A 16,845-nucleotide genomic window follows, 5' to 3' on the forward strand; every position below is an offset into this window, starting at 1 on the left:
TCTCCCTGTTCCAACACACTTGAATCCAATGAAAGACTCATTAAAATCCTGCTCACAAGTCTTTGTTGACTCGGACTGTTGAACAACTGAAGTCGTACATCAAGCAAGAATGGAAAAGAATTCCACCTACAAAGCTTCAAAAATTAGTGTCCTCAGTTCCCAAATGCTTATTGAGTGTTGTTAGAAGGAAAGGTGATGTAACACAATGGTCAACAGTTTAAAGTTTATCAGTTTGAACATTAAATACGTATCTTGTGTTTGTGGTGTATTCAGTTGAATATAGGTTGAAGAGGATTTGCAAATCATTGTATTCTGTTTTTATTTACATTTCACACAACGTTCCAACTTCATTGGAACTGGGGTTGTATATAATAAAGCTTTCCACTGTCTCATGTAAATGACACCAGAACTGCCTCTAACACAAATCAAAAAAAGGTCTTTTGACCTGTCCCTTTTTGCTCAGGGTCACCATAACAGATCTGATATGGATCTGCATGTTGTATTCACACAAGTTTGTCCCCAGATGCCCTTCCTGACACAACACATTACATGCAGAATGAGCACAGGTGGTCTTGAACCAGGAACCTTCTGTTCTGAAGAGCATCCAAGTAAAATAGATATTTAATTTCAATTTGAGCACTTCTGTAGGTTTTCAGGTCACACAATCCTCATGTCATGTATTGTCATCAAATTTTAATTTAGACACAGAGGAGCTAATATGTGCAATTCAAACCTAACTGTCATCCAACATTATTGTTTATGTGTATCAGTTACCCACATCTGATTGAATGTTAGCAGTAGGAAGTGCTATTTACACCTTCAAACCCATTGGTTTGCATTTATCCCCAGATAATGTACACAGTAAAATCATCAGTGTAAAACTAACACTGACAGTGTTAAATTAACACTGCCAGTGTACATATGTTCACTGGCAGTGTTAATTTAACACTGGTGATTTTACTGTGTACTAGCACGAAGTCGGTGACCTCTCCTGGATGAGACGTCAGTCCATCAAAGGCGGCGTCCACGCACAGCTGGGTGGACAGGGACAATGCAGATATATGTGGGGTTTTTTTGAAGGATATAGACAGTTAGTGTGAGGTTTACATATGGGTGGCCAAATCAGGAGCAATGAACAGCAATAAGAATAAAAGGTGAGCAATCAGCATCAAAGATAAGGAACCAGGATCAATGGTAAGCCATCAGGATGAAAAACAGTAAGGTGAAACCTGAGCAATCAGAATACAGCAATCAGACTCAAAGGTGAGCAATAAGGATTAGGTATGGGTATTGATAAAATTTTATCAATATCAGTGTCATTATTAATTCCGCTTATCAATCCAAATCTTTATCAATTTGCTTATAAATACCTCCTGTGAATATTCTGTGTACTAAAATAGGCTTTACAAGTTTTCTGTGTCAGCAACATTTTATTGAGTCTTAAAGTAAATAAATATGAAATTGGATCCTTGACCTTTGGACATAAATAAAAATAAATAAAATCTGCACATGGTCACTCGATCCTAGATCTCTGGAAATAAATCTGTAGTTTTTGTCAAAAGTACAACCCCAATTCCAATGAAGTTGGGACGTTGTGTAAAATGTAAATAAAAACAGAATACAATGATTTGCAAATCCTCTTCAACCTATATTCAATTAAATACACCACAAAGACAAGATATTTAATGTTCAAACTGATAAACTTTATTGTTTTTGTGCAAATATTTGCTCATTTTGAAATGGATGCCTGCAACACATTTCAGAAAAGCTGGGACAGTGGTATGTTTACCACTGTGTTACATCACCTTTCCTTCTAACAACACTCAATAAGTGTTTGGGAACTGAGGACACTAATTGTTGAAGCTTCGTAGGTGGAATTCTTTCCCATTCTTGCTTGATGTATGACTTCAGTTGTTCAACAGTCCGGGGTCTCTGTTGTCGTATTTTTGCTTCATAATGCGCCACACATTTTCAATGGGTGACAGGTCTGGACTGCAGGCAGGCCAGACTAGTACCCACACTCTTTTACTATGAAGCCACACTGTTGTAACACGTGTAGAATGTGGCTTGGCTGTCTTGTTTAAATAAGCAGGGACATCCCTGAAAAAGACGTTGCTTGGATGGCAGCATGTGTTGCTCCAAAACCTGGATGTACCTTTCAGCATTGATGGTGCCATCACAGATATGTAAGTTGCCCATGCCATGGGCACTAACACACCCCCCTACCATCACAGATGCCGGCTTTTGAACTTTGTGCTGGTAACAATCTGGATGGTCTTTTTCCTCTTTTGTCCGGAGGACACAACGTCCATGATTTCCAAAAACAATTTGAAATGTGGACTCATCAGACCACAGCACACTTTTCCACTTTGCGTCTGTCCATTTCAAATGAGCTCAGGCCCAGAGAAGGTGGCGGTGTTTCTGGATGTTGTTGATGTATGACTTTCACTTTGCATGGTAGAGTTTTAACTTGCACTTGTAATGACGAACTGTGTTAACTGACAATGGTTTTCTGAAGTGTTCCTGAGCCCACGTGGTAAGATCCTTTATACAATGATGTTGGTTTTTAATGCAGTGCTACCTGAGGGATCGAAGGTCACGGACATTCAATGTTAGTTTTCGGCCTTGTCGCTTACGTGTAGAAAGTTCTCCAGATTCTCTGAATCTTCTGATTATATTATGGACTGTAGATGATGGAATCCCTAAGATGAACATTGAGAAACATTGTTCTTAAACTGTTGGACTATTTTGTTCACACAGTTGTTCACAAAGTGGTGATCCTCACCCCATCTCTGCTTGTGAATGGCTGAGCCTTTTGGGGATGCTCCTTTTATACCCAATCATGACACTCACCTGTTTCCAAACAGGTGTTGTTTGAGCATTCATCAACTTTCCCACTCTTTTGTTGCCCCGTCCCAACTTTTTTGAAACGTAGGTAGGTTTTGGTAGATTGTAGTCTGTTGTCTGTATTACAATGTTTGGAAAGAAGTGTCATTTGATTTAAATGGCGATTCGCTTTGAAGTTATTAATTCTGATCTAAATCTATCTTTCCGACTTTACTTGGCAGAGACCGGCACAGCATTTGGAGCTGTGCCGTCCCACAGAACAGGATATTATTATTATTATTATTATTTCCTTTACATGAGGGACAGTAACTTCAGTTTAAGAACCGTCAAAGTGGGTCCAGCTCACACCAGAGAATCATCACGTGAGCTGCACCACAAAAATTTAATAAGGAACGAATAAAAACTCTGGTGTGGAACGTAGGATGATTCTCTTTTCTTGCCTGCAACAAGACAAGAGTGACTTTAATCAGCACAAAGGTGACTCATGAAGGGGGTTCATGAAGAAATTGCAGACCTGCTGCCTCTGAGACTGCTTTGCAGCTTGCACTGCAACCCATTGCTTTGCTTCGCAGCTTCTCAGAAACAGCGGGTCAACTTAGAGAAATGATCATTTTCCCGAGACACACCCTCAAAAATAACAGCCACTCTGGCGTAATGTGAACTGAAGAACTGATCAGGGAATCATTAAGTAAAAAGGCTGTTGATGTCGGTGGATTGAAACATTTCTTATCAATTCTTAACAGGAACCAGTTTTCGATACCCATCCCTATTCAGGATCAAAATACAGTAACAGTCTCCTTAATTTGTCTTCATGTCTTTGAACTACACCATGGGACATATCAAAAATGTCTGTGCAGACTTTTGTTTGCTACCCCGCCAGTAACCGAGAAAATGATGTCATAAGCCACGCCCACTTCCCCCACTCACCTGGTACTGTAATTTACTTTCGGGGTAGGGGAAACATAAATTCCTATATCTCTAGATATGTCAATCAGAGAACAACATAATATATCTTAAAATGTTTGTATTTAAACCCTCTATAATTTTGCATGTTAATTATGCAAAATCATATGCAAATAAGATATCCAGGGGTCAAAAGGTCACAAAACATGTACAAAGTGAAAATCTTACTATGTCCAACAAAATGTACCCTACAGTAGGGAATTTGAAAACTGAGCAATCAGAATAAAAAGACAATAATCATGATCAAAGGACAGCAATCTGGATCATCTATTCATCCACTTTCTATAACCGTTTTCCATTTAAGGGTCACGGGGGGTGCTGGGGGGTGCTGGAGCCTGAGAACTACCGTATATATTTTGGAAAGGGGTGGTTCAATAGAGTGGACTAAGGAGGATTGGAGTTTGGTTTGGGCCTTAACTTAAAAGTTACTCTGGGGCCTTGGTGGAGTTATGTCTTCTACCATCTGCATTTCCAGTTTAAGTATCTTCAGCAATCACTGGTTGAGTTCCAGTTCATTATTTCAGCCGTGGAGTCACAATTACTTCAGAGTCTTCTTTTAATTAAAAACAAAAAACAAAATTAAACTTATATATGGTTGTGATCACCACTTCTAATGATTATTATGCATATTTATGCAAATTAAATCTACTGTGTGACTCAGTGTGAAATCTATCCTGAATGTTTTTGTGTACAAAGTAATACAAAACCAAACAGCTAAATAAATGTGATTCCAACCCACCCGTTTCCACTCTGATACAGTCTTCCTTTGCACATCTAAATGCATCTATTCGATCAGCACTATATGGTCCAACGACAGAATCCTGACCAGGCCAAACCACAATAAAGCCACGAGAGGTTGGAAAAAATTGTGAAAAGCTTAAAGGCTGATACAAAGACTTAAATAATTCCTGTCTCAGGCCAGCTGACTCCCAATGAAACACCAACCACAACTTTTCTGTATAATTATAGGCTTTTTAATGGTGCTGTTTACCAACATTATTAAAGTAAACACGCCTTCAGCAGCTTCAAGCAATATTAATAACATAGTCTGCACTGCTGGTTTGTCCACAATTCTTTCAGGTTCCAAACCTGTTCTGCTGTGTATTTCATTCTGAACTTTGTGACATAATGAGCTGGGCTTCATTACTTCCCCCTGCAATTGATAGATTAAGATGTTAGCTCACATGGAGGTGGGCATCACGTCCACCAGGTGGCAGTCACACCTATGGAACATTACATAGCCTAAGCAAAGTTGCCTTTTTAATTGTTTTGGTGCATAAAAGTTCACCATATTTTAATCAGTTTGTTCTTGTTATGTACACTTTTAAGTTGCGGGTGGTGATGATGATAGGCTTTATTGATTTTTAGTTATTGTTTACACAAAGTGGCTGGGTTGAAGTAACTGCCCACTCATCGAGGTTTTTGTTGTACTTCTATTACATGCACACTAAAAAAAAATTGCAATGTATGTTTGAAGGAAAATGCTGATTGGGAGCAGAGGGCAAATTAAATTTAATTATTGTATTGTTCATCTGTGCAACTGGCAAAAGTGCAGCCTATTTGGTCAGCGGACAGCTGGAAATAGAAATGGGACATGGGAATCTATAAAAAGAAACTTGTTCATTTTGATCATGCTGCAGCAGGATGACACCTAGTGTTACAAAAAAATGAAACTTGTTTCAGTCCAAGGTAACATGGGCTCAAATAGAAATTGGCTACATAGAAACTGTAGGCCTGTATGTCTGTTTGTTTTTAAGCCTACCTCACTGGTCTGCTTTGAAAGAGCCCTTCATGCATGTTTCAAAGTTTGTAACCACTGAGCAAAAACTTTTATTTTCTGGTAGAGAATTTATTTTGAAAGAAACGACCACATGGTGGCAGCATCTGAAAAGACACCTCATACATGCTCTCTCTCTCTCTCTCTCTCTCTCTCTCTCTCTCTCTCTCTCTCTCTCTCTCTCTCTCTCTCTCTCATGCAGTGTGGATCATAAATTCTCACATTCACACACAAAATTGTACCTCCTCAGCATCTACATATCTAACTATTACTATAACTATTATGTTCCAGCAGCATTGTATAGCAGCACACAGGGTAAGAAGTACACAGAGCATCAAAAGTGAAAGTGAAAATAAACAAATTGCAAATATTAATATAAATACACAAATATAAATACCAGAACTCATTCTACAATTTTCTGAATACATATCATGGAAAGTGCACAAAATACAGTATGTCATGACACACTTCCAGTGAAATGTTAACATAATATGAACTCGAAGCACCAAATCAGCTGAGTGTCTCCCAAACTTGAGTCAAAGCCTCACACTCAACCAAATTACACTGGAAACAAAGCCTTTAAAAAACAGTGGTCTGATCTACAAAGTGTATGTGTATGTGTAATATCATCCTGACATTAATGTCCCCATTATTAGCCAACATAAAAACATGTTGTAATGATCATATTTCATAAAACGACAACAAAAACAACAATAACAACAACAATAATAATAATAATATGCCGTATACAGGCAAAATTTTTTAAATGAAATAAGAAAAAAATCGCACAGTTTTGGCCTATGTATGTAAAAACCATAGTAAATAAAACCATAGTACGGTAAAAGCATGCCTGCTACAAAAACTAAACTATCCATCCATCCATCCATTTTCTTCCGCAAAGCCGCCCAGACCTCCCAATCCAAACACACCTACCCCAGCTCCTCCAGGGGAACCCCAAGGCGTTCCCAAGCCAGCCGAGAGACGTAGTCCCTCCAGCGTGTCCTGGGTCTTCCCCAGGGCCTCCTCCCAATGGGACGTGCCCGGAACACCTCTCCAGCGAGGCGTCCAGGGGGCATCCGGAAAAGATGCCCGAGCCACCTCAACTGGCTCCTTTCTACATGGAGGAGCAGCGGCTCATCTCTGAGCTCCTCCTGAGTGACCGAGCTCCTCACCCTATCTCTAAGGGAGCGCCCAGCCACCCTGCGGAGGAAACTCATCTCGGCTGCTTGTACTTGTGATCTCGTTCTTTCGGTCATGAGCCAAATCTCATGACCATAGGTGAGGATCGGAACGTATATCGATTGGTAAATCGAGAGCTTTGCCCCCCTACTCAGCTCTCTGCCAGCTTTCTAACCACCTCGGTGACTTCGGCCTGGGTAATGGATGAGTCTGCCTCTGAGTCCCCAGTCTGTGCTTCCTCTTCGGAAGACGTGACGATGGGATTGAGGAGATCCTTGAAGCATTCCTTCCACCGCTCGATAACATCCTCAGTCAGGGTCAACAGCTCCCCACCCACACCATAGACAGTGCTGGTGGAGAGCTGCTTCCACCTCCTGAGGCGTCGGACGGTTTGCCAGAATCTCTTCGAGGCAGACCAATAGTCCTCCTCCATGGCCTCCCCGAACTCAGGGAGGCCATGGGCTGTGGCACGCTTGGCCTGCCGGTACCTGTCAGCTGCCTCCAGGGTCCCACCTACCAACAAAGACAAGTAGGACTCCTTCTTCAGCTTGACAGTATCCCTTACTTCCGGCGTCCACCACCGGGTTCGGGGATTGCCGCCACCAGAGACCTTGTGACCACAGCTACGAGCGGCCGCATCGACAATGGAGGTGGAGAACATGGTCCACTCAGACTCCATGTCTCCAACCTCCCCCGGGATCTGGGAGAAGCTCTCCCAGAGGTGGGAGTTGAAGACTCACTGACAGAGGGTTCCGCCAGTCATTCCCAGCAGACCCTCATGATACGTTTGGGCCTGCCACGTCTGACCGGCTTCCTCCCCTCCCAGCGGATTCAACTCACCACTAGGTGGTGATCGGTCGACAGCTCAGTGCCCCTCTCTTCACTCGAGTGTCTGAGACACGTGGCCAGAAAAAAAATAAAATAAAAATAAAAATCAGAATGCTTTATTAATCTTCAGGTGGGAAACTGCATTTTGTTCCATGAGCTCCATGCAAAATAGCAAGAGAGAAAAGTTATTAAACTTATTGTGTACTACATCAAACCAATTAACCATGATACAAACAGAAGCTGATGCTAACTATTAGCATCATCTAGAGCACCTACATGCAGAGAGTGGTGATAGCTAATTATTTGTGGCCATATTTGGCCATATTTAGTACACTGTATTGTGCCAGTTAATCTAACAATTCTATTTAACTTACTTTAATTGGCACAATACAGTCGTTCCTTGATACATGTTCAAGGAACATTGATACATATCTGCGCAAAAATGAATAATCAGTGATTAAACCTTTCTGGAGTTCCACTCTTTCCCGGGTGGGGACAAACTGCTATTTATGAAGGACAATGTGACTTCAACATGGCACAACTGTGCGCTGATAGGCTGTATTTTAAAAAGTGATAACAGTGCTTAGTGACTTATATGCAGTCGGCGTGTCCACTGCTAACATGACTGCACATGCTAACTGTAGTTAGCATTTTCTTTACAGCTCACTGTTACTCAAACAATTTCAGAATAACAATGTCATCTAAATAAATACTGTATTACCCCAAACCTGAATATCCATCAATTTCCAGGAAAAAAAAAAATCTAACAAATTAACCATGACGCTAACATAAACTGACACTAACTATCACCATCAAGTATGATTATTATTTAGCACGTCCACAGTAGTGATAGTTGATGATTTGAGGCCATATTTGGCCATATTGAGGAAAAACAAAACAAAACACACATTTGAAAACATTTACCTAATTTGACTATTAAGTAAAAAAAAAAAAAAAAAACAGCAAATGTGTTAGTTTTTTAAAAAATGTATTATTTACGCATGTGAATCAAATCACGCTTAGCTACATCATCTGCTCGTAAAGCTGATTGGTGAATATTAAAAGCTGGATGAAAACAACATGAATAAAACTTTTTGCAGTTTACACATATCAGAGGTCTGCGGCTGTGTTTAATTAATGATTGTTTAAAGTTTAACAAACACTTTAGTGCAAAACTGCACTTACTCTCACACTGTGTTGGAAACAATATGGCGCCTGTCAATTAAAACCCACCCTGCTCAGCATGCTGCTCTCGGAGCGACATCTCTGCTATTTTGGCATTGTGGGATAGCTCGGGATGGTAGGACTACTTTCGCCTGACCCAGCAGTGAATTTGCCGACATGAGAAGATGCTGCTGGATTAGTTTGAGTATACTGACTTATGATCATGTAGGCGGAAAAACACACGAGATACACAAGTTCTTGTGCCAAATATATTCCTTATGTTCTTGTTATCCCGAAAAACGCACTGTCATTGCAAATACAGCATTGTTTGGGAACTACTTTTTACACAGGAATATATCAAGCACCCGCGGGCGCGTACTAACACAGTATATACAAAAACTGTATAGTAGTTTGATCAAAATGAGAGCGTCCAATTTTAGCTTGCCATAAGCTAGGCTAGTGGCGCTCGTGAGAGTATGAGTAAAACCCTGGGACACTGAATGTCGCTGCTTTCTGTAAATAAGCACTTTACCATCATCACTGTCAACATAGCGGGTGGTAGCTTGGCGTTTCCAGTTCAAGGCCACCCCTGCCCATTCTACATGTAATATGAAGTTGCATAAGGAAGGGCATGCGGTGTAAAACTTGTGCCAAATCAATGTGTCGATCCACCTTGAATCTATTCTGGTGACCCCAAGTGAAAACAAGGGAGAAGTCAAAGGGACTCACTATTTACCATCATCACAGTCAACATCATTTGTAGTTAGCATCCTCGCATACGCTTACCATGGTTAGTATTTTAATATAGCTTGCCATTAGTAATTTTTTTTTTTAAGGAAACATCGTCTCCGTGTTTACAGCATATTTTTGGCTACAAATTCTCCTGTTAAAAAAGACACCTGGTAACCTTTATTAGCTTGCTGAAACTTGTTCTATACTACCAATTCTCTGTTACGCACCAAAAAATACCTTCTTCACTAAGTACAATAATATTAATATTAAATGAGCCATCCATCATATAGCTCTGAGAAAGGTGGGCATATCAACCTGCAAAAATAAGTGCTTAATAATGACGTATCAGAAAATTAATAGTAGTACAACAATAAAATGGATCACAGTGGTGTAGTTTTACTATATTTGTACACTCACAGAAATACGAGTATTTACCCTAAGTTTTAAGATGTATGTAATTTTATTACATGAAAACTTCCCATTTACTTTTTTTAGATAATTTTAATACAAACCTACCAAATAAACCTTACATGATGCATATTCATTAATCCTATTTATTTGAAATGCATAATCCTCAGCTTTATGTAGTTAGTATGAATAAAATAGAATTACTCTAAATCAATAATAATGACAGTATTTATTTAAAATACATATAGTATATTGTTTGAATTGCATAATAATTATGTTACCTATGCCATTTATCTTGTATAGGTAACATAATTATTATGCAATTCAGACAATATACTTTATGTAAGCTGAGGATTATGCATTTCAAATAAATAGGATTTATTACACTAATGAATATACATCATGTAAGGTTTATTTGGTAGGTTTGTATTAAAATTATCTAAAAAAAAAAAAAGTAAATGGGAATTAGTCATGTAATAAAATTACTTAAATCTTAAAAGTTAGGGTAAATATTTCTGTGAGTGTATATTTATGTATTAGCCAAATAAAAACAGGAATATAGGAAAATAAAACAACCTGTTTTCTTCATCCTGCCCATGCCTGACTGACCCGGTGAGAGAGACGAGAATACGTCACCCTCCCTCCCTCCTGTGGCTGAGCCATTAGCCATGAATTATAGCACTGCCACCATCAGAGCCAATTGTCTGGATGAGGAGCAGGCTCTGCCTCACTGCTTGTGCCTGAACAGCAGGTTCAGGATCAGAGTTTCTGATCAGCCATATGGTTGAACCCAAACCAGGTAAGTACATTATTCTGCATATCTATTTTTCCAAAAGTGCAAGTAGATTTATTTCATATCTCATATCTCATACCGTTACTTCCGATGGTAGGTAAGAACTGACCAAACTGTGGATGCTGATGATATTTTCTCATCGACTACATGTAATACATTTTACTCTGACTAAAGAGCAACCGGTGGATTTGATGGAAGAGAGCAAAAACGAGAGAGCAATTTATGTTGTCAGGTAAAGGACTGCGGTTGTATCGCAAAAAATACTTGTCAGCAGATGTGATAATGGAGTCATACAGAGGCTGGTCACAGACATACAGTATGCTGTTGGAATGTACAGTAAGTGATCCTGGACAGCTGTTTTATTGGGGGATTGTAACAGACAGAGAGAGATGTATGGTCGCCCAGAGAGTATATAGCGTATATATCATGGCTGGCTCCACTTTGGTGAGAATAAATAAATGGATTATATGTATATGTACATGTATTTTTACTCTAGCTTTGGACATCTCTGTTGTTCAAAAACAAAAAACACTTATAAAACACTATGAAAATAATGATCAGCTTCATTGGTTGCCACAATATTCAAGCCAAAAGAATGGATTCCATAAAAATGGGCACCCGTGAGTACAACACAACTAAATCCTGACTTCTACAGCAAGTTTTCTTTAGATATGTTAGGGGGTGGATACGTGAACATTTCCAAATCCCTGAATATCTTTTAGAGTTCATATGCATCAATCGTTAAAAAATATAAATGTGTGCAAGATGAACCACCAGTTGGAGTCTTTAGGGTCACAGAAGTCTACCTCAGAACATGAGCAAAAAGATAACAGTAAAGCCATACCACCGCAGATCAACCTAATGGAGAATGGACAACTGCAACAAGACATTTATTGACAAAATCCAAGAACACAGAATTGATGAAGTGCTACAATAACAGCAGACCAAGACGGGCCATTTACAGAAACTATGGCTGACCAGAAGATCAACACAATGACTAAGAAACAACTGGTGTCTCAATGTAGTTCAGCAGATAAGAGAATATTTAGAAAGCATCAAATTTGGCACAAATACTCAGTCTTTGCCACAAATACTTAGACATTACTCTTTTAAAATAACCGATTACACACCTGAATTTTCAATAGGCAGCCAGGTAGGGGTCAATTGAAGAATTACACAGGGGCCAAATTTTCAAAAAGCTCCAATCATGTTGAAAACTATACCACATTATTTGTCTGATCATAACGATTCCAAAAAGGTATAGTTTGGACTATCTATGACTGAATTCCATGGAGTTATGGGGTAAAAACAGCAAAAATGGTGACAAAGGTCGGTTTCAGTTTGTACGGGGGTCAAAAGTTAAAGTTGCTCCAATTTTGGGGGAAAAAAATGATGCAAATTATTGGTCAAGTTAATACCATTTTAAAAAGGAATAGTTTGCACCATTTGTCATGCTGAGTTATCATGTTACGGTGTAACATATGTCATGCGTCATAGAATCCAATGGACGTCAACCTTGTTTGACCTTTACTTTGGAGACCAAGCATTCAACACTGTCAAAACTATTCCATTTATTCATCCTATTAGCTCAACCAATAATTTGCAACTTGGGGCAACTTTTTTTTTACCTCTATAAAAACTGAAATTGACCTTTGTCACTATTCTTGCTGTTTTTACCCCATAAATCCATAACATTCATAGACAGTCCAAACTATACCTTTTTGGAATTGGTGTGATCAAGCAAATAATGTGATATAGTTTTCAATATGATTGGAGCATCTTTTACTTTTGACCCCTGTGTAATTCTTCGATTGACCCCTACCTGGCTACCTATTGAAAATTCAGGTGGCTAATTGGTTATTTCAAAAGAGTAATGTCTAAGGAGTATTTGTGCCAAATTTGATGCTTGTATTACCATTTGCAAGTTTGTTTCAATTATCTGCTGCACTAATGCTCAAACATCACTAGAAGCAAGCAACTGTTGCAGCTGGAGGTTAACAGGTTCCAATAGAATAATATGAGTCAGCAGAATGTGATGGAAGAGCCCAAACAATGCAGATGTAGAGAAGTGGCATCTCATAACATCGATGTCCACCTGAAAACAGACCTTGCAATCTGCCGGAAGAATTAGTCATTTTTAGAAAAGTGGATATCCATTCAAAAGGAGCCAGCTGAGGTGGATCCAGCATCTGGTGAGGACGCTTCCTGGTCATCTCCCTAGGAAGGTCTTCCAGGCACATTCAACTGGGAGGAGGCCTAAAGCCCCTTTCACATTGGCGTATTCATAGAGCTGCTCATTTTGGCGTATCGTCTACGCCGAGTTCAGCAGCTCTACGCCCACTTTTAGCAGCTCTATGTCAAGTTTTTGCTCCCTACGCAGCAGTATGTTGAGGGCTACGCGCATAGGACGGAAGAAATTAAACATGTTTAATTTTCTTCAGCATCGAGCACAGGATGGAGCCATTATATTTTACAGTTGTCTTGGGAATACCTTGAGATCCCCCAGGAAGAGTTAGACGACTTGGCTGAGGATAAGCAAGTGTGGGATGAGCTCATTGATCTACTGCCACCATGACCCAGACATGGCAAAATGGCAGAAAATGAATGGATATCTATAACTGCATTCCAAACATGAAGAACTGGACCCAACATGATTCACAGCTATTGGCTGAAGAAACTAACAGGACTTCATGAACATTTGGCCGCAAATATGGATCAAATGCTAACATCACCCCAGCTGGTTAGCAGTGTGAGATCATGAAGCAGCTCTAACAGCGTAGACCACTTTCCAACTTCCATCCAAAAACTTGGAACACCCTGTCAAGGTATCACAGCAACCAAGTTCAGCAGGCACATGGTGGAAGCACAAAGGGAATATCAACCATGCTAGAGCATTAACCAGCAATTAACCAGGACTCTAAGACCAGACAGACCAGACAGGCCTGCCTGGACACTACAGGGATGGACTACAGGAAAAGTGGTGACTCAATAGCCCACAGGTGGATACTGGTGTGTTTGGCTCTGTACAAAGTCAGCAGGATAATGATAGTCTTCTCCAGAACCTCAGTATGGCTGTGGAAATCAACTCAAGAGGTAAATTCCAGGGTCACCATGCAAGTGACCACCAGTTGCAACATATACCAAAGTCCCACTGCTGTTCTGCAAAGGCCCTGAACCCCGTCAGCCAGATCATGGCAAAGACCGTACATGGATATAGATGCAGGAGTTGGGTGGTCTTCAGCCATCTACCCTCCATGAATGAAATCAAGCTCTATATCAAGAGTGAATGAGACATCAATTCAAGGATCCACCACACCAGGTCATTCAGCAATGGCATCAGCTTAACATTCTGACTGGATGAGTGTGGCCAAATGATGGCAGAGAGGGCAAAGATAGTTAAAACCTAGTGGGTGAAGTTACCAGAAGGCAGTATTACAGACTTTTAGGAGAGTTACAATTACCTTGGTGTCCCACAGGTCAATGGAAGCCATGACGAGAAAGCCAGGAGGACACGCATGACCAAATACAGAACCAGTCAAACGTTTGGACACACTTTTCCAGAATGGAAAAGCGTATCTAAATGTTTGACTGGTACTGTACCTCCAGAGAACACAGCAAGTACTGAAAGCTCAGTTCAGTGGTAGAAATAAGATCCAATAGTAGTAATAGACAGTTTTTGAGAAAATTGCATTTTACATGCTCAAATTTGCTATTTTCGGCATAAAAATGGAAACCATTTCCAAACACCAAATCTAGGAATATGATAAATAGACAGGAACAATGCCAATGACCCATATTACGCTCTTGCCAAATTAGAAAGAAGTTATCAGACAGTTTTTGAGAAAACTGCTTTTAAGTGCTCAAAATTGCTATTTTCAGCATAAAAACAGCTTCCATTTCCAAACAAACAAATCTACAAATATGATTTTTAGACAGGAACAATGTCAATGACCCATATTACATTCTTGCCAAATTAGAAAAAGTTCTCAGACAGTTTTTGAGAAAACTGCATTTTACATGCTCAAAATTGCTAATTTCAGCATAAAAAGGCCGCCATTTCCACACAAACTAATCTGCGAATATGATTTTTAGATGGGAACAATGTCAGTGACCCATATTACACTCTTGCCAAATTTGAAAAAGTTATCAGACAGTTTTTGAGATACTGCAATAAATGGACAATGAAGCCGCTGACGCTGCTGCCGACACCGACTACGACGGACGACGCAACATGACATAAGGTTAGTGGCCTATTGGCCAGTAACCCAATAAGACAAATCCTGCAGCAACAAATCATGGCACATGTATTTGACATGATGCGCTCCCTCTGCAACAATGCGCCCCCCTTCATCCCACTTTGGAAACCACTGGCCTAAAACAACATCAAAACATACATATTCTCACATACACTCATGCAGCCGTAGTCCAGTGAATTTTCTGTCACAGGTAAAGTTCCACAAACAGCCCCACAAGTTTGTTTAACAACTCTGCTGTAGCTCTGAACTTCACAACAGTACCGTGGGGTGCGCGAGGTCATGTCGTGTCTTCTGGCTCCATCACTTTGCCCAACTTGAACAAACCAGGCATTTATTTGCCTGTTGTGAGCTCAGAGCATGGTCGCCAGATGGACGCTGTTGATCTAGCTAGAAAGGTAGACGTGAAGTGATCATTACCTGGAGCAATGCAAACACAAACAGACCAGCACATGCTCGCTGTCGGCTGCACAAACAGAACCGACAAGCTCACTTAGCTGTGATCTGCACAGCGCTCTCTGCACCAGCTGCACTTTAAACTTATTAAGTGGTCAGTTACGAAGCTCAGAAAATGGCCACAGAGACTTCCCACACAGCTCCCGGCAGCCAGGTTAACAGTCTCGCGTGGAGACGTTTGAAACTCACATATGGTGAACGTGGTGCTTTTTGAAACAAGTGCTTACCAGCACTGTTAATAATTAACCAAGTCTCTTACATTTAGAGGGTCACATCTGGTTGCTAAGGGCCTGAAAAGTGGAGATGGCTTGATGACATGTCTAAGCGCTCATATTGTAGGTACGTATAAACAGATCTGGCAGGTAAAAATATGAGAGCTGCGGCAACATGAAATGGGTTTAATCAATTCAGCTTAAAATCAACACTGATTCAAAGCGTTTCTTTGTTTGGCGTCACACTCGCCTGAGCAGGATCACTGTGATTACGCTTTAACTGGATAATTAGAGAGCTCAAATGCAAACTCACATGCTGGCTCAGAGCATGTCACTGCTCTAATCTGCTTGTGTTCCCGTGCACGGTGCAGAGCAGGTGTTTGTCCAGGAAAGATGGTGGGACTCAGGAACAGCTCCACGTGGGAACCGTTGTTACTCAAGGCATCTTGCATTAAGTCTTGTGCCAACGGCTGCTCCCTGGGCATCACTGCACACCTGACCTACGCCAATGCTGACCCCGAGTCTGTTGAAGGTGAGTTGCTGGTGCCCAGCAGTTGAACCAATAATTGTCACAGTAACTGCATCTGGTTATCAAGCTTGTGGCAACAGTTCAATTTAGAGAAATTCAAGTAGTGCAACTGAAGTCATAACAAGAAAGTGGTTTCAAAAAGAACAACATGTTACCATAATATGTGGTTCTGTGTGACTTCACATTTAATCAGTTCAGTCCAAAACTGATCCGCTTTATCCCCGACTAACACAAAACACTTCCACCATGTTTAATCCATACTGGACCCAAAAAGGTATAATGAAACAGTTATGATCATGTCTTCAAGGACAGCCAAGATCAAAGGTCATATGAGATCAATAAAGTCTTATCTTATGACTAATAGAAATGTGGTATTTGACATCAAAACTGAGTGCTAACATCATTCCCTTTTCTTTTCACAAACTAATGTAATGTATATAATTTTTGAAAACAGTAACTGACAGCAAATGTCACTTTTCTTATTAAGACTTAAAACATGAGGATATGTTTGACAATTATATGATGCTAAACACATACAAATCTTTGATTTAATGAATTATAGCATTTTGCTTTCCTTGTGCTTGAGATCAGTTAGTTCAACAACATCCGCACAGAAAAAATACGAAAGTGTCATAATTTTGTTCTTTGATTCACCAGAAAGAGAAACGTCTATAGACAGTTTTTGGCAGAGGTGTCAAATCCAG

The 16,845-nt window shown here is 40.1% G+C and overlaps 1 protein-coding gene across 3 annotated transcripts in view; it reads left to right on the forward strand.

The window, feature by feature from the left end:
* The first annotated feature begins 10,663 nt into the window (after positions 1-10,663).
* The window catches only part of vwa5b2 (von Willebrand factor A domain containing 5B2), a 37,503-nt gene continuing 31,321 nt past the window's right edge, over positions 10,664-16,845 (forward strand). For 2 of the 3 annotated variants that reach the window (XM_034184118.1, XM_034184120.1), the window contains exons 1-2: positions 10,664-10,697; positions 15,986-16,144. In XM_034184118.1, coding sequence (XP_034040009.1) covers positions 10,679-10,697; positions 15,986-16,144 — 178 coding nt within the window. In that variant the 5' untranslated portion in view covers positions 10,664-10,678. Of the gene's footprint in view, positions 10,698-10,969; positions 11,028-15,985; positions 16,145-16,845 lie in introns of those variants that run through there. The other variant, XM_034184119.1, reaches the window with a different exon arrangement.

Source organism: Thalassophryne amazonica, chromosome 12 (assembly GCF_902500255.1).
Source record: "Thalassophryne amazonica chromosome 12, fThaAma1.1, whole genome shotgun sequence".
NCBI classification, from domain to species: Eukaryota; Metazoa; Chordata; class Actinopteri; order Batrachoidiformes; family Batrachoididae; genus Thalassophryne; species Thalassophryne amazonica.